At 41.7% G+C, this 19532-nt stretch overlaps 1 protein-coding gene across 3 annotated transcripts in view; it reads right to left on the reverse strand.

The window, feature by feature from the left end:
• inpp5d (inositol polyphosphate-5-phosphatase D) overlaps positions 1–8161 on the reverse strand; it is a 64286-nt gene extending 56125 nt beyond the window's left edge. The window contains exons 1-2 of one of the 3 annotated variants that reach the window (XR_005052360.2): positions 7671–8052; positions 6144–6207 (exon numbers count right to left, since the gene is read on the reverse strand). Coding sequence is in view for 2 of the 3 variants with exons in the window: in XM_036981538.2 (XP_036837433.2) it covers positions 6144–6207; positions 7671–7813 (207 nt within the window). In the remaining variant the exon portion in view is untranslated. Of the gene's footprint in view, positions 1–6143; positions 6208–7670 lie in introns of all 3 variants that reach the window. The other 2 variants (XM_036981538.2, XM_090232375.1) reach the window with 2 other exon arrangements.
• Between the last annotated feature and the right edge of the window lie 11371 nt (positions 8162–19532).

Here is a 19532-nt window from a genome sequence, read left to right on the forward strand (position 1 = left end):
GGTGTACAGTCTGTTAATTGAGACTGTAGTGTACAGTCTGTTAATTGAATAGAGACTGTGGTGTACAGTCTGTTAATTGAATAGAGACTGTGGCGTACAGTATGTTTATTGAATAGAGACTGTGGTGTACAGTCTGTTTATTGAATAGAGACTGTGGTGTACAGTCTGTTAATTGAATAGAGACTGTGGTGTACAGTCTGTTTATTGAATAGAGACTGTAGTGTACAGTCTGTTTATTGAATAGAGACTGTGGTGTACAGTCTGTTTATTGAATAGAGACTGTGTTGTACAGTCTGTTTATTGAATAGAGGACAGGAGCAGTGTACAGTCTGTTTATTGAATAGAGACTGTGGTGTACAGTCTGTTAATTGAGACTGTAGTGTACACTCTGTTAATTGAATAGAGACTGTGGTGTACAGTCTGTTAATTGAATAGAGACTGTGGTGTACAGTCTGTTAATTGAATATGGACTGTACTGTACAGTCTGTTAATTGAATAGATACTGTGGTGTACAGTCTGTTAATTGAATAGAGACTGTGGTGTACAGTCTGTTAATTGAATAGAGACTGTGGTGTACAGTCTGTTAATTGAATAGAGACTGTGGTGTACAGTCTGTTAATTGAATAGAGACTGTAGTGTACAGTCTGTTAATTGAATATGGACTGTACTGTACAGTCTGTTAATTGAATAGAGAATGTAGTGTACAGTCTCTTTATTGAATAGAGGACAGGAGCAGTGTAACTCATTTACAGCCCAAGAACGTGACAGTTAATATCAAGTGTCTAGTTTTACAGAGCTCTCACATTTTAGCCCCTGACTTGAATTGGCCCAAACACTGTGCAAACAATACAAGTTGATTTTGTGCAATGCATAACCATAATAGGTTACACAATATTCACAGTAAAATGCTAAATTCCAGAACTTTCCCACCACATGTGGCCTGTCTTCATTTCTGAAGGCATTGAAAGCAAAAGCAGAAGTTGCCTGATGCATGAGAAATTGAGAAATGGCTCTTAAAATACCCCTTAACACCCAACACCTGGAAGTGGACTGCAACAATAAACAGTCTGTCATCATCAAGTGCTTTGAGAGTCTAGTCAAGAATCATATCACCTCCACCTTACCGGCCACCCTAGACCCACTTCAGTTTGCACACCGCCCCAACAGGTGCACATACGACGCAATCGTCACCACACTTCACACTGCCCTATCCCATCTGGACAAGAGGAATACCTATGTAAGAATGCTGTTAGTTTATTTAACCAGGTAGGCCAGTTGAGAACAAGTTCTCATTTACAACTGCAACCTGGCCAAGATAAAGCAAACCAGTTCGACACATACAACAACATAGAGTTACACATGGAATAAACAAACTTTACAGTGTCCCAGAACTTTTTGGAGTTTGTACTACAGGATGCAAATGTCTGTTTGAAAAAGCTATCCTTAGCTTTCCTAACTGCCTGTGTATATTTGTTCCTAACTTCCCTGAAAAGTTGCATATCACGGGGGCTATTTGATGCTAATGCAGAACGCCACAGGATGTTTTTGTGCTGGTGAAGAGCAGACAGGTCTGAAGTGAACCAAGGACTATATCTATTCCTAGTTAAAAACAATTGAATGGGGCATGCTTATTTAAGATGGTGAGGAAGGCACTTTTAAAGAATAACCAGGCATCCTCTACTGACGGGATGAGATCAATGTCATTCCAGGATACCCCGCAGAAGAAAGGCCTGCCCGCAGAAGTGTTTTAGGGAGTGTTTCACAGTGATGAGGAGTGGTCGTTTGGTCACAGACCCATTACGGATGCAGGCAATGAGGCAGTGATTGCTGAGATCTTGATTGAAAACAGCAGAGGTGTATTTGGAGGGCGAGTTAGTTAGGATGATATCTATGAGGGTGCTCGTGTTTACGGATTTGGGGTTGTACCAGGTAGGTTCATTGATCATTTGTTTGAGATTGAGGGCATCAAGCTTAGATTGTAGGATGGCCGGGGTGTTAAGCATGTTCCAGTTTAGGTCACCTAGTAGCACGAGCTCAGAAGATAGATTGGGGGCAATCAATTCACATTCGCATGCGGCAACAGTGTTTCTGGAAAGGTGAATTTTCAGAAGTAGAAACTTGAATTGTTTGGGTACAGACCTGGATAGTAAGACAGAACTCTGCAGGCTATCTTTGCAGTAGATTGGAACACCGCCCTCTTTGGCAGTTCTATCTTGGCAGAAAATGTTATAGTTAGGGATGGAGATTTCAGGGTTTTTGGTGGGTTTCCTAAGCCAGGATTCAGACACGGCTAAGACATCCGGGTTGGCAGAGTGTGCTAAAGCAGTGAGTAAAAACAACTTAGGGAGTAGGCTTCTAATGTTTATATGCATGAAACCAAGGCTTTTACGGTTACAGAAGTCAACAAATGAGAGCACCTGGGGAGTGGGAGTGGAGCTAGGCACTGCAGGGTCAGGATTAAACTCTACATTACCAGAGGAACAGAGGAGAAGTAGGAAAAGGGTACGGCTAAAGGCTGTACGAACTGGCCGTCTAGCACGTTCGGAACAGAGAGTAAAAGGAGCAGGTTTCTGGGAACGATAGCATAGATTCAAGGCATAGTGTACAGACAAAGGCAAGGTAGGGTGTGAGTACATTGGAGGTAAACCTAGGCATTGAGTAATGATGAGAGAGATATAGTCTCTAGTAGAGGTAGACCGATTAATCGGAATGACTGATTAATTAGGGCTGATTTCAAGTTTTCAAAACAATCGGAAATTGGTATTTTTGTACACCGATTTGGCCCCAAACATTTTTTTACACCTTTTTAACTAGGCAAGTCAGTTAAGAACACATTCTTATTTTCAATGACGGCCTAGGAACGGTGGGTTAACTGCCTTGTTCAGAGGCAGAATGACAGATTTTTACCTTGTCAGCTCCGGGATTCAATCATGCAACCTTACAGTTAACTAGTCCAACACTCTAACCACCTGCCTCTCATTGCACTCCACGAGGAGCCTGCCTGTTACGCGAATGCAGTAAGAAGCCAAGGTAAGTTACAAGCTTGCATTAAACTTATTTTATAAAAAACAATCAATCAATCGTAATCACTAGTTAACTACACATGGTTGATGATATTACTAGTTTATCTAGCGTGTCCTGCGTTGCATATAATCGATGCAACGCAGGGGGATGATTTAACAAAAGCGCATTTGCAAGAAAAGCACAATCGTTGGACTGTACCTAACCATAAACACCAATGCCTTTCTTAAAACCAATACACAGAAGCATATATTTTTAAACCTGCATATTTAGCTAAAAGAAATCCAGGTTATCAGGCAATATTAACCAGGTGAAATTGTGTCACTTCTCTTGCGTTCATTGCATGCAGAGTCAGGGTATATGCAACAGTTTGGGCCGTGTAGCTCGTTGCGAACTAATTTGCCAGAATTTTACGTAAATATGACATAACATTGAAGGTTGTACAATGTAACAGGAATATGTAGACTTATGGATGCCACCCGTTAGATAAAATACCGAACAGTTCCGTATTTCACTGAAAGAATAAACTTTTTGTTTTCGAAATGATAGTTTCCGGATTCGACCATATTAATGACCAAAGGCTCGTATTTCTGTGTGTTATTATGTTATAATTAAGTCTATGATTTGATATTTGATAGAGCAGTCTGACTGAGCGGTGGTAGGCAGCAGCAGGCTCGTAAGCATTCATTCAAACAGCACTTTTGTGCGTTTGCCAGCAGCTCTTCCCTGTGCTTCAAGCATTGCGCTGTTTATTATTTTCGTAAAATTCAAGCCTATCAACTCCCGAGATTAGGCAGGTGTAAGCGATGTGAAATGGCTAGCTAGTTAGCGGGGTGCGCGCTAATAGCGTTTCAAACGTCACTCGCTCTGAGACTTGGAGTAGTTGTTCCCCTTGCTCTGCATGGGTAACGCTGCTTCGAGGGTGGCTGTTGTCGATGTGTTCCTGGTTTGTGGTGAGGAGAGGGACGGAAGCTATACTGTTACACTGGCAATACTAAAGTGCCAATAAGAACATCCAATAGTCAAAGGTATATGAGATACAAATGGTATAGAGAGAGTCCATAAATACTATAACTACAACCTAAAACCTCATACCTTGGAATATGAAGACTCATGTTAAAAGGAACCACCAGCTTTCATATGTTCTCATGTTCTGAGCAAGGAACTTAAACGTTAGCTTTTTGACATGGCACATATTGCACTTTTACTTTCTTCTCCAAAACTTTGTTTTTGCATTATTTAAACCAAATTGAACATGTTTCAACTATTTATTTAAGGATAAATGGATTTTTATTGATGTATTATATTAAGTTAAAATAAGTGTTCATTCAGTATTGTTCTAATTATCATTATTACAAAAAAACAAAAACAAATGGCCGATTAATCGGTATCGGCTTTTTTGGTCCTCCAGTAATCGGTATCGGCGCTGAAAAATCATAATCGGTCGACCTCTAATATACTGACTATATGATAAGGGTGACCATGAGATAATTATTACAAATACGTTTTATTTTTATTTTTTACATCGGCCGATTAAATCGCTATCGGATTTTTTGGTCCTCCAATAATCGGAATCGGCGTTGAAAAAAATCATAATCGGTCGACCTCTAGTCTCTAGAGATGTTTAAACCAGGTGATGTCATCGCATATGTAGGAGGTGGAACAACGTTGGTTAAGGCATTTTGAGCAGGGCTAGAGGCTCTACAGTGAAATAAGACAGTAATCACTAACCAGGATAGTAATGGACGAGGCATATTGATATTAGAGAGAGGCATGCGTAGCCGAGTGAACATATGGGTCCAGTGAGTGGTTGGGCTGGCCGGGGACACGGCGATTCAGACAGTTAGCAGGCCGATGCTAACAAACTAGCAGTCAGTAGCCCAGGAGCCCTAGCCGGGCTAGCTTCAGGCTAATTGGTGCTTGCTCCGGGATGGAAACACTAGCCAGGAGTAGTCACCCGGGATTGCGGTTAGATAGTTGCGAAGATCCAGATGAAAATGTTCTGAGTTTGCGGTAGGAATCCGGGGATAAGGAGAGAAAAAAATAGGTCCGTTATGCTCTGGTTTGAGTCACGTTGTACGAACTGGCGAGAGCTTTCAGAGCTAAAGGTTAGCTGATGACCGCTAGCAGTGGTTTGCTGACTGATAGCTGGTAGATAGTTAGCTGGCTAGCTTCAGTTGAGGGATTCCAGTTCGGGGTAAATAGAAATATTTTAGAAAAAAAACAGATCCACGCCACATTGGGTGAAGCGGGTTGCAGGAGAGAATTTAGAAGTTGAGGTTTAGGACAATATTATAAAAAGTAATGCGAAGAAAAATATATAAAAATATGTATATACAAGGGACATGACAGGACAAAGACAAAGATGTCTGACTGCTACGCCATCTTGGATGGAGGCTGAAGAAATTTGGCTTGTCACCCAAAACCCTGACAAAATTTTACAGGTGCTCAATCGAGAGCATCTTTTTCGGGCTGTATCACAGCCTGGTACGGCAACTGCACCGCCCTCAACCGCAAGGCTCTCACCGGGGGCAAACTACCTGCCCTCCAGGACACCTACACCACCCGATGTCACAGGAAGGCCAAAAAGATCATCAAGGACAACATCTACCCGAGCCACTGCCTACCACCCAGAAGGCGAGGTCAGTACAGGTGCATCAAAGCTGGGACAGAGAGACTGAAGAACAGCTTCTATCTCAAGGTCATCAGACTGATAAACAACCATCACTAACTCAGAGAGGCTGCTGCCTACATTGAGATCCAATCACTGGCCACTTTAATAAATGGATCATTAGTCACTTTAAGTAATGTCACATTAATAATGTTTACATATCTTACAAAACTCATATCATATGTATATACTGTATTTTATACCATCTATTGCATCTTGCCTATGTCGATCGGCCATTGCTCATCCATATATTTATATGTACATGTTCTCATTCACCCCTTTAGATTTGTGTGTATTAGGTAGTTGTTGGGGCACTGTTAGATTACTTCTTAGATATTACATGAAAATAATACCATTAAATGCTGTGTAGGGGGATCCACTCCCAAAACAGGGTGCAGATCCCTCACATTGCATTTGGTAAGAATATATATTGTGGAGCTGTCTGACTGACCTGGACAGAGAGTTTCCTCTCCTCATTGGGTAGGATCCTGTAGGTATACACACAGTTCTGGAACCTGGAAATAGGAAAGATGGGTTATCATAATACAGTTTACAGAGATGTCTTGATCTGGCGGTCTGGGTCTTGAGAAGCGGTCTGGGTTTTGAGAAGCAGTCTGGGTCTTGAGAAGCCGACTGGGTCTTGAGAAGCCGACTGGGTCTTGAGAAGTCGTCTGGGTCTTGAAAAGTGGTCTGGGTCTTGAGAAGCAGACTGGGTATTGAGAAGCCGTCTGGGTCTTGAGAAGCAGACTGGGTTTTGAGAAGCAGTCTGGGTCTTGAGAAGCCGACTGGGTCTTGAGAAGCCGACTGGGTCTTGAGAAGTCGTCTGGGTCTTGAAAAGTGGTCTGGGTCTTGAGAAGCAGACTGGGTATTGAGAAGCCGTCTGGGTCTTGAGAAGCAGACTGGGTATTGAAAAGCAGACTGGGTCTGGGTCTGAAGAGGTTGGGTCTGGGTTTCTGGTTTAAAGTAACTGACGTTTCACAGCAGCGTGTGACAGGTGCAGTAATGACAGACGGCATGCACTCAAACACACTTCCGTTGGTCTTTCGTGTACAATGGAAAAGTGTACATGACCGTTCTTTTATTTTGTTTAGCAATTATTCTAATAAAAGCTCAGAGCGACACAGAGATGTGTGACGTGAGTTGTACAACGGAGTCCACCCAGCTTTACAGCACGACTGTATGTGCCGGTGAGTTGTTCGCTGCAGCCAGCAGGTGTACTTTTAAAAATCTACGTTACATATAGTCCCTGCTATATATATATATATATATATATATATATATATATATATATATATATATATATATATATATAACTGCATGCAACAACAACAGTATTCTAGACAGTTTCTCTGGTTAATCAAAGTCTTGAGCAAAACATTTTTTTTAAAATTCCCAACCGATGTACTTGTTGGCATGATTTATGTCATGATGTAAGGAAACAGAAAGTCAACGTCACATTGTTCTGCTGTACCTCCCAAACGCTGTCATTAGGCAGAGTTGCGCTCTACACTGCACTGCAGGAGAATATGTCCTAAATCCGAAATAATATACAAGTCGGTATTTGCCGGTTTCAGATTGAAATCGCTCCCCAAAAAAATAAACAGTGCGATCAGCGTTGATCATTGTTTTTGTCAGATTTAAAAAGTCGTATTTTAAAATCAGCTCTCCCTACTCCAAGCTACTTTGATCTGTGCATTGCAGAGTCAAGACTTCAAAATCATCTTCCTTCCTCAATTTGAACTTTGTACAACAGCATTTGTAGCTCAGTAAATGTTTAGCTGTCAATTATTTCCTTGTTTGTCTCTCTCTCTCTGCATACGAAGAGGTATAAGGGACGAGTTCTCAACATAATCTTCCTTCCTCAATTTGATCTTTCCAACAGAATATTGGACTGTTAAACTGTCAGTTTATATATATATATCTTTTTTTAAAGATATATGTATCTTCAAAAAGTAGTCAGAATGGACATTTTACTTACAGAACACAGAGGGCATAGGCACCCTGTATGGACTCACTGTCCCGGAGGAGGAAGCTCCCATCCTTAGCTGCCTTGGAGAGCAGATCCTCAGCCTTAGATCGGGTGATATTACCATGGTGCCATGGCTGGTACGACGTAGACATCCTGGTTCTTGAGAGTTCAGTTCTCTACTGAAAACACTCAGCTAGAGAGTTCAGTTCTCTACTGAAAACACTCAGCTACAGACAGAGTTCAGTTCTCTACTGAAAACACTCAGCTACAGACATGTTTCTCACAGTCTTCTCTCTTGCTCTCTCCCTTACTCTCTGTTTCTCTCTTACTCTCTATATCTCTCTCTCTCTCTTCCTGTTAGTGAGTCGAAAGCTGTAAAAAGGAAGCTGCTACAAACACAGCTGTGAACTTCCTCATTTGAGAAGTTAGAAAGAGAGAGGAGGGCCAGAGAGAGAGAGCTGAACCACTACCACCACACACACACACACACACACACACACACACACACACACACGCACACGCACACAACTGCTGGTCACAGACCTTTGTCACACTGTTGTAATAGTTACCCAAGGCTAAAACTATATTTCCACCACTGTCATGTTGAACTGTCTGATAGAAAACATACATGTAGTGGCCTGTGTTTTAGCCTGTGAGAGGTTAGAATATACATGTTTCATCTGTTCTGGGATGCATCCCAAATGGCACCCTATGGGTCTAAAGTAGTGCACTATATAGGTAATAGGGTGCCATAGGGCTCTGATCTAAAGTAGTGCACTATATAGTCAATAGGGTTCCATTTGGAACTCACAACCCCTGGTCTGAAAAGGGAAGGAGTCATGAGAAGGTTCCATCTGTGTGGGTGTAGGGTATGTGGTTTTTGTTATCACATCTGACACATCTGTATCAGCGCTGTTAGCATTAGGCTAATGAAGAGGAAGATATGCTGCTTTGAATAGTTTCAGGAAACCCAATAAACCATCTGGTTAGGATTCTAGTACAGTGCAGGTTGGCTGGGAAATAGACTCAAGGTCTAAGTTCTAGGCCTAGCCACACTTACACTTACTTTACAGAGAGAGCCTACTGGTTACTACTGGCTCCTACTGGTCACCGCTGGTTCCTACTGGTCACTACTGGTCACTACTGGTTCCTACTGGTCACCACTGGTCACTACAGGTTCCTACTGGTCACCGCTGGTTCTTACTGGTCACTACTGGTCACTACTGGTTCCTACTGGTCACTACTGGTCACTACTGGTTCCTACTGGTCACTACTGGTCACTACTGGTTCCTACTGGTCACCACTGGTCACTACTGGTTCTGCTGGTCACCACTGGTTCCTAATGGTCATTACTGGTTCCTACTGGTCACTACTGGTTCCTACTGGTTACTACTGGTCACTACTGGTTCCTAGTGGTCACTACTGGTTACTACAGGTCACTACAATTTCCTACTGGTCACAACTGGTTCCTACTGGTTACTACAGGTTACTACATACACATGCACCCACAGTCTGAGTCACATTACCTGAAAAGAGAACCCAGTCTGAGTCACTTAACCTGAAAAGAGAACCCAGTCTGAGTCACATGACCTGAAAAGAAAACCCACAGTCTGAGTCACATGACCTGAATAGAGAACCCGCAGTCTGAGTCACATGACCTGAAAAGAGAACCCACAGTCTGAGTCACATAACCTGAAAAGAGAACCCAGTCTGAGTCACATGACCTGAAAGGAGAACCCGCAGTCTGAGTCACATGACCTGAAAAGAAAACCCACAGTCTGAGTCACATGACCTGAATAGAAAACCCGCAGTCTGAGTCACATGACCTGAAAGGAGAACCCGCAGTCTGAGTCACATGACGTGAAAGGAGAACCCGCAGTCTGAGTCACATGACCTGAAAGGAGAACCCGCAGTCTGAGTCACATGACCTGAAAGGAGAACCCGCAGTCTGAGTCACATGACCTGAAAGGAGAACCCGCAGTCTGAGTCACATGACCTGAATAGAGAACCCGCAGTCTGAGTCACATGACCTGAAAAGAGAACCCACAGTCTGAGTCACATAACCTGAAAAGAGAACCCAGTCTGAGTCACATGACCTGAAAAGAAAACCCACAGTCTGAGTCACATGACCTGAATGGAGAACCCACAGTCTGAGTCACATGACCTGAAAGGAGAACCCACAGTCTGAGTCACATGACCTGAAAGGAGAACCCGCAGTCTGAGTCACATGACCTGAAAGGAGAACCCGCAGTCTGAGTCACATGACCTGAAAGGAGAACCCACAGTCTGAGTCACATGACCTGAAAGGAGAACCCACAGTCTGAGTCACATGACCTGAAAGGAGAACCCACAGTCTGAGTCACATGACCTACAAAATGAGGTGTTACTGAGCCCTGAAGGTTTCTATCCTGTCTGTGCATGATTCTTAAATGTCACCCTATTTCCTACCTCATTTCCCCCTACCTCATTTTTCCCCCTACCTCATTTCCCCCTACCTCATTTTTCCCCTACCTCATTTTTCCCCCTACCTCGTTTCCCCCTACCTCGTTTCACCCTACCTCGTTTCCCCCTACCTCGTTTCCCCCTACCTCATTTCCCCCTACCTCATTTCCCCCTACCTCATTTCCCCCTACCTCATCCCCATATTGTTTTTTACTTTTCTGCTCTTTTGCACACCAGTATCACTACTTGCACATCACCATCTGCTCATCATCTGCTCATCTATCACTCCAGTGTTAATTTTAAGTTGTAATTACTTTGCTACTATGGCCTATTTATTGCCTTACCTCCTCACTTCATTTACACACACTGTATATAGAATTTCTTTTTTTTCTATTGTGTTATTGACTGTACGCTTGCTTCTTCCATGTGTAACTCTGTGTTGTTGTTTGTGTCGAACTGCTTTGCTTTATCTTGGCCAGGTCGCAGTTGTAAATGAGAACTTGTTCTTAACTGGCCTACCTGGTTAAATAAAGGTGTTCTCAACTGGCCTACCTGGTTAAATAAAGGTGAAATAAAGGTGAAATAAATAAATAAAATATAATAAATATAAGGCACCACTTTTGACCAGGGCCTGGGTTAAATAAGCAATTAACATCCCATCATGCTTAGGGTCATGTATAAAAATGCTGGGCAAGCCATTATATGTAAACCATATGGCCGTCTCAGTCACCAGATCTCAACCTTGTTTGAACGGGAGATTCTGGAGCGGCGATGGAGACTGGTGATTGGTGGAAAACACAATCACCAATCACAAAACACAAACTAATGGCATTTCTGGTCCCCAGATAGGAGGTCCAGACCCTTTAGAATCTATGCCACGGTGCATTGAATCTGTTCTGGCTGCTCACGGTGGCCCAACGCCCTTATTAACACACTGTATGTGGGTGTTTATTTGGGCAGTTACCTGTATATCTAGAAGAGGACGGCATGAGGGTTTCAGTGGAGACCTAACTACGTTATGTATTAGTGTGATGCAACTCAAGTACAGTTACTTACTAACCACTGAAACAGGCTTCTCTAATCTTGATGCAAATCACATCGTTATTTAACCACTGAAACAGGCTTTTCTAACCTCAGCCTACACTGTACAATGTATGCACTATATGTGACAGACTATATCACTATAGAGGACATACCGTATATAACTATAGGGGACATATATCACTATAGGGGACATATATCACTATAGAGGACATACAGTATATACAGTGCCTTGCGAAAGTATTCGGCCCCCTTGAACTTTGCGACCTTTTGCCACATTTCAGGCTTCAAACATAAAGATATAAAACTGTATTTTTTTGTGAAGAATCAACAACAAGTGGGACACAATCATGAAGTGGAACGACATTTATTGGATATTTTAAACTTTTTGAACAAATCAAAAACTGAAAAATTGGGCGTGCAAAATTATTCAGCCCCTTTACTTTCAGTGCAGCAAACTCTCTCCAGAAGTTCAGTGAGGATCTCTGAATGATCCAATGTTGACCTAAATGACTAATGATGATAAATACAATCCACCTGTGTGTAATCAAGTCTCCGTATAAATGCACCTGCACTGTGATAGTCTCAGAGGTCCGTTAAAAGCGCAGAGAGCATCATGAAGAACAAGGAACACACCAGGCAGGTCCGAGATACTGTTGTGAAGAAGTTTAAAGCCGGATTTGGATACAAAAAGATTTCCCAAGCTTTAAACATCCCAAGGAGCACTGTGCAAGCGATAATATTGAAATGGAAGGAGTATCAGACCACTGCAAATCTACCAAGATCTGTCCGTCCCTCTAAACTTTCAGCTCATACAAGGAGAAGACTGATCAGAGATGCAGCCAAGAGGCCCATGATCACTCTGGATGAACTGCAGAGATCTACAGCTGAGGTGGGAGACTCTGTCCATAGGACAACAATCAGTCGTATATTGCACAAATCTGGCCTTTATGGAAGAGTGGCAAGAAGAAAGCCATTTCTTAAATATATCCATAAAAAGTGTTGTTTAAAGTTTGCCACAAGCCACCTGGGAGACACACCAAACATGTGGAAGAAGGTGCTCTGGTCAGATGAAACCAAAATTGAACTTTTTGGCAACAATGCAAAATGTTATGTTTGGCGTAAAAGCAACACAGCTCATCACCCTGAACACACCATCCTCACTGTCAAACATGGTGGTGGCAGCATCATGGTTTGGGCCTGCTTTTCTTCAGCAGGGACAGGGAAGATGGTTAAAATTGATGGGAAGATGGATGGAGCCAAATACAGGACCATTCTGGAAGAAAACCTTATGGAGTCTGCAAAAGACCTGAGATTTGTCTTCCAACAAGACAATGATCCAAAACATAAAGCAAAATCTACAATGGAATGGTTCAAAAATAAACATATCCAGGTGTTAGAATGTCCAGACCTGAATCCAATCGAGAATCTGTGGAAAGAACTGAAAATTGCTGTTCACAAATGCTCTCCATCCAACCTCACTGAGCTCGAGCTGTTTTGCAAGGAGGAATGGGAAAACATTTCAGTCTCTCGATGTGCAAAACTGATAGAGACATACCCCAAGCGACTTACAGCTGTAATCGCAGCAAAAGGTGGCGCTACAAAGTATTAACTTAGGGGGCTGAATAATTTTGCACGCCCAATTTTTCAGTTTTTGATTTGTTAAAAAAGTTTGAAATATCCAATAAATGTCGTTCCACTTCATGATTGTGTCCCACTTGTTGTTGATTCTTCACAAAAAAATACAGTTTTATATCTTTATGTTTGAAGCCTGAAATGTGGAAAAAGGTCGCAAAGTTCAAGGGGGCCGAATACTTTCACAAGGCACTGTATATCACTATAGAGACATTTATCACTATAGGAGAAATATATAACTATAGGGGACATATAGCACAATAGAGATATATAGCACAATAGGGGACAAACATACAATGGATTTTTAACAAGTTATTAATTTACAATCCCAAAGTAAAGATGCACTATTAGTGAATAACTATGAAAAAGGTAAACAGGTGATAACAGTAAGCCCAGTCAGCTACCTACCATGGCCATAGTATGTACCTTACCTTACTATGTTGAACCCAGTCTGTGTACTTTATCTGACATGGGCATAGTATGTAGCTACCTTACTGCAGGAAGTGAAATATCTTACAATATAATTATCTGGGCCTGCGGAGCAACTACAATGTATTGAACCGACAGTTTGCAAACAAACAGACTTGCAAACTCAAATCAGAACATGTAGGTATTTGACAGTTCAAATTGAAATCCCTCCTAATAACGACAGTGTGTTTAGCGTTGATCACTGTTTTGTCTGATTTAAAGGTCTTGTTTTAATCAGCTCTTCCTACTCCAAGCTACAAAATGCTGATAATGGAAATGCCAAAACATAGGATTGCATAAATTATTGAAAACAATGTTGCAATATTATTTTGTCTGAATGGCTCCATGTTTGGTATAGGATTTACCACGGAATGTTAAGGAATTATTACATGTGACAAATATATACAGTACACACACATTTGTTTATTACAAATAAACAAGATTTTTTAGAAATGATTTGTATATGTTGGGGTGACAGAAACATTGAATATCTTTTCTAATTAGTGAGAATACGATTTTATTACACAACATGTGCTTATACAACAGGTGGTTTGGAATTCCCATTGTTAGCTTATCCTGCCCACGATATACAACAGGTGGTTTGGAATTCCCATTGTTAGCTTATCCTGCCCACGATATACAACAGGTGGTTTGGAATTCCCATTGTTAGCCTATCCTGCCCACGATATACAACAGGTGGTTTGGAATTCCCATTGTTAGCCTATCGTGCCCACGATAGACAACAGGTGGTTTGGAATTCCCATTGTTAGCCTATCCTGCCCACGATATACAACAGGTGGTTTGGAATTCCCATTGTTAGCCTATCGTGCCCACGATGGTACACATGGTCACCTTGGTTACCGAATTGGCTCACAGCAAAAACGTGACATTTTTCAAACACAATTCTCTTGTTGTCTAGCAGCCAGGTGAGTGAGTGAGTACTAGCTACCTACCGTTCCAGAACATTCAAGCCAGACTCAGGAAATGTCATTTACATAATTTGTGATTATGAAATATCAAACTGTCAGGGCGACAAAGCAAACCCAGGCTAGACATCATGTAAACAAACCCAGGCTAGACATCATGTAAACAAACCCAAGCAAGACATGATGTAAACAAACCCAGGCAAGACATCATGTAAACAAACCCAGGCAAGACATCATGTAAACAAACCCAGGCAAGACATCATGTAAACAAACCCAGGCAAGACATCATGTAAACAAACCCAGGCAAGACATCATGTAAACAAACCCAGGCAAGACATCATGTAAACAAACCCAGGCAAGACATCATGTAAACAAACCCAGGCAAGACATCATGTAAACAAACCCAGGCAAGACATCATGTAAACAAACCCAGGCAGGACATCATGTAAACAAACACAGGCAAGATATCATGTAAACAAACCCAGGCTAGACATCATGTAAACAAACCCAGGCTAGACATCATGTAAACAAACCCAGGCTAGACATCATGTAAACAAACCCAGGCAAGACATTTAAACAAACCCAGGCTAGACATCATGTAAACAAACCCAGGCTAGACATCATGTAAACAAACCCAGGCTAGACATCATGTAAACAAACCCAGGTAAGACATCATGTAAACAAACCCAGGCAAGACATAATGTAAACAAACCCAGGCTAGACATCATGTAAACAAACCCAGGCAAGACATCATGTAAACAAACCCAGGTTAGACATCATGTAACCAAACCCAGGCAAGACATCATGTAAACAAACCCAGGCAAGACATCATGTAAACAAACCCAGGCAAGACATGATGTAAACAAACCCGGGCAAGACATCATGTAAACAAACCCAGGCAAGACATCATGTAAACAAACCCAGGCAAGACATCATGTAAACAAACCCAGGCAAGACATCATGTGAAACAAACCCAGGCTAGACATCATGTAAACAAACCCAGGCTAGACATCATGTAAACAAACCCAGGCAAGACATCATGTAAACAAACCCAGGCAAGACATCATGTAAACAAACCCAGGCAATACATCATGTAAACAAAGCCAGGCAAGACATCATGTAAACAAAGCCAGGCAAGACATCATGTAAACAAAGCCAGGCAAGACATCATGTAAACAAAGCCAGGCAAGACACCATGTAAACAAAGCCAGGCAAGACATCATGTAAACAAAACCAGGCAAGACATCATGTAAACAAACCCAGGCTAGACATCATGTAAACAAACCCAGGCAAGACATCATGTAAACAAACCCAGGCAAGACATCATGTAAACAAACCCAGGCAAGACATCATGTAAACAAACCCAGGCTAGACATCATGTAAACAAACCCAGGCAAGACATCATGTAAACAAACCCAGGCAAGACATCATGTAAACAAACCCAGGCAAGACATGATGTAAACAAACCCGGGCAAGACATCATGTAAACAAACCCAGGCTAGACATCATGTAAACAAACCCAGGCAAGACATCATGTAAACAAACCCAGGCTAGACATCATGTAAACAAACCCAGGCTAGACATCATGTAAACAAACCCAGGCTAGACATCATGTAAACAAACCCAGGCAAGACATCAGAACCCTCCAGAGTTTCCTATCGTTCCACAAAAGCTGCGGTTCTGCAAGGGGAACAACTACGTCAAGGTCTCAGAGAGAGTGACGTCACCGGTTGAAGCGTTATTAGCTCGCCACATCACACCGGTTGAAACGTTATTAGCTCGCCACATCACACCGGTTGAAACGTTATTAGCTCGCCACATCACACCGGTTGAAACGTTATTAGCTCGCCACATCACACCGGTTGAAACTTTATTAGCTCGCCACATCACACCGGTTGAAACGTTATTAGCTCGCCACATCACACCGGTTGAAACGTTATTAGCTCGCCATATCACACCGGTTGAAACGTTATTAGCTCGCCATATCACACCGGTTGAAACGTTATTAGCTCGCCATATCACACCGGTTGAAACGTTATTAGCTCGCCACATCACACCGGTTGAAACGTTATTAGCTCGCCATATCACACCGGTTGAAACGTTATTAGCTCGCCACATCACACCGGTTGAAACTTTATTAGCTCGCCACATCACACCGGTTGAAACGTTATTAGCTCGCCACATCACACCGGTTGAAACGTTATTAGCTCGCCATATCACACCGGTTGAAACGTTATTAGCTCGCCATATCACACCGGTTGAAACGTTATTAGCTCTCCATATCACACCGGTTGAAACGTTATTAGCTCGCCACATCACACCGGTTGCATTTGCGTGCATCATAATTACATGGATAAATCTTACCTTATGACTGTGCATCATAATTACATGGATAAATCTTACCTTATGACTGTGCATCATAATTACATGGAGAAATCTTACCTTATGACTGTGCATCATAATTACATGGAGAAATCTTACCTTATGACTGTGCATCATAATTACATGGAGAAATCTTACCTTATGACTGTGCATCATAATTACATGGAGAAATCTTACCTTATGACTGTGCATCATAATTACATGGAGAAATCTTACCTTATGACTGTGCATCATAATTACATGGAGAAATCTTACCTGCCATTTGTAAACAACGCTGTTGTTCTAGAATTTTCTACAATTTGAATCACTTTGAAGTGAATTCATCTTTCATCCAAACATTTCGAGATATATTAAACCAGATAATAAATCAAAAAATCCCCACAATTTAAGTAAAACAAAAAAATCAAGGACGAGAGTTGGCTCTTTTACACTGGGGGTCAATGGGAAAATAATAGTTTTCCCCAATTTGTTGACATGGTAAAGGGTAATTCCTTATTGTAACATGAATACCGATTCAGAGTATAATTTACGTAGTTACCTCACTTCTACTACTTTGGGTGTGTACATTTATAAATTCACTCTGGAGTGCCAGAGTATGTTCAGAGTTGGGCGTTTGTAAATTCAGAGCGTTGTCAGGTTGTCTGTTTGTAAATTCAGAGCGTTGTCTGTTTGTCTGTTTGTAAATTCAGAGCGTTGTCTGTTTATAAATTCAGAGCGTTGTCAGATTGTCTGTTTGTAAATTCAGAGCGTTGTCAGGTTGTCTGTTTGTAAATTCAGAGCGTTGTCAGGTTGTCTGTTTGTAAATTCAGAGCGTTGTCAGGTTGTCTGTTTGTAAATTCAGAGCGTTGTCAGATTGTCTGTTTGTAAATTCAGAGCGTTGTCAGGTTGTCTGTTTGTAAATTCAGAGCGTTGTCAGATTGTCTGTTTGTAAATTCAGAGCGTTGTCAGATTGTCCATTTGTAAATTCAGAGCATTGTCAGATTGTCCATTTGTAAATTCAGAGCGTTGTCAGATTGTCCGTTTGTAAATTCAGAGCGTTGTCAGATTGTCTGTTTGTAAATTCAGAGCGTTGTCAGATTGTCCGTTTGTAAATTCAGAGCGTTGTCAGATTGTCTGTTTGTAAATTCAGAGCGTTGTCAGATTGTCTGTTTGTAAATTCAGAGCGTTGTCAGATTGTCTGTTTGTAAATTCAGAGCGTTGTCAGATTGTCTGTTTGTAAATTCAGAGCGTTGTCAGATTGTCTGTTTGTAAATTCAGAGCGTTGTCAGATTGTCTGTTTGTAAATTCAGAGCTCTATCAGGTTGTCTGTTTGTAAATTCAGAGCGTTGTCAGGTTGTCTGTTTGTAAATTCAGAGCGTTGTCAGATGGTCTGTTTGTAAATTCAGAGCGTTGTCAGATTGTCTGTTTGTAAATTCAGAGCGTTGTCAGATTGTCTGTTTGTAAATTCAGAGTGTTGTCAGATTGTCTGTTTGTAAATTCAGAGCGTTGTCAGATTGTCTGTTTGTAAATTCAGAGCGTTGTCAGATTGTCTTTTTGTAAATTCAGAGCGTTGTCAGATTGTCTGTTTGTAAATTCAGAGCGTTGTCAGATTGTCTGTTTGTAAATTCAGAGCGTTGTCAGATTGTCTTTTTGTAAATTCAGAGCGTTGTCAGATTGTCTGTTTGTAAATTCAGAGCGTTGTCAGATTGTCTGTTTGTAAATTCAGAGCGTTGTCAGATTGTCTGTTTGTAAATTCAGAGCGTTGTCAGATGGTCCGTTTGTAAATTCAGATCGTTGTCAGATTGTCTGTTTGTAAATTCAGAGCGTTGTCAGATTGTCCGTTTTCTAAATTCAGAGCGTTGTCAGATTGTCTGTTTGTAAATTCAGAGTGTTGTCAGATTGTCTGTTTGTAAATTCAGAGCGTTGTCAGATTGTCTGTTTGTAAATTCAGAGTGTTTCGCTCTCAGAGCGTTCAGAGCGCACAATGACAGTGACCAGTCAGTATGAGGGAGTGTGACAGCGATGACACCAAATGTAACACACCTGCTCCCTATTCACACCTGAGACCTAACGAGTCACATGACACCGGGGAGGGAAAATGGCTAATTGGGCCCAATTTGGACATTTTCACTTAGGGGTGTACTCACTTTTGTTGCCAGCGGTTTAGACATTAATGGCTGTGTGTTGAGTTATTTTGAAGGGACAGCAAATTTACACTGTTAAACAAGCTGTACACTCACTACTTTACATTGTAGCAAAGTGTCATTTCTTCAGTGTTGTCACATGAAAAGATATACTCAAATATTTACAAAAATGTGAGGGGTGTACTCACTTTTGTGATATACTGTATAATACACACAGGTATAATACAATATTATAATAGTAGTACTATAATAATGCAATACTATATCATTGTGTTTACTTGATAGCAACTGACACAAATAGCTAGCTAGAACAAAGTGTTAATAAGATAAAAATGTATTAAAAATATTTTAGAAGCAATACAAATAAATGTTGTCCAGTAGGCATCTACAGAGGGGGCTAAGAGCTATATAAACCCCCACCAGATAATTACTATGCCATGTGATGTTGTATTGATGACAAACCTTGTCGGGTGTTTTGACAAAGATGCTGAAGCCGTCAGATGAGACCAGCTGGAGTTTGGTGGAGATGGTCTGACAGAGGTCCCTGATCCTAGTGCTGGTGTTGCCCTCAAAGAGTGGGTTGAGGGGGAGGAGGAATAGGGTGGAGAGGAACAGGAAGAGGGGGAGGAGGATGAGGAAGAAGAGGGAGGAGAAGAGGAGGAGGAAGAGGGAGGAGAGGAAGTGGAGGTGAAGGAGGAGAAGGAGAAGGAGGAGGAAGAGGAGGAAGGAGAGGGTGGGAAGAGGAAGGAGAGGAGGAGGAAGACGGGGAGGAGGAGGAGGAGGCGAGGAGTTAGAGGAGGAAGAGTGGGAAGAGGAGTAGGTTGAGGGGGAGGTGGAAGAGGGAGGAGAGGAGG

The sequence above is a fragment of the Oncorhynchus mykiss genome, chromosome 1 (genome assembly GCF_057628025.1).
Source record: "Oncorhynchus mykiss isolate SJ-2025 chromosome 1, ASM5762802v1, whole genome shotgun sequence".
NCBI classification, from domain to species: Eukaryota; Metazoa; Chordata; class Actinopteri; order Salmoniformes; family Salmonidae; genus Oncorhynchus; species Oncorhynchus mykiss.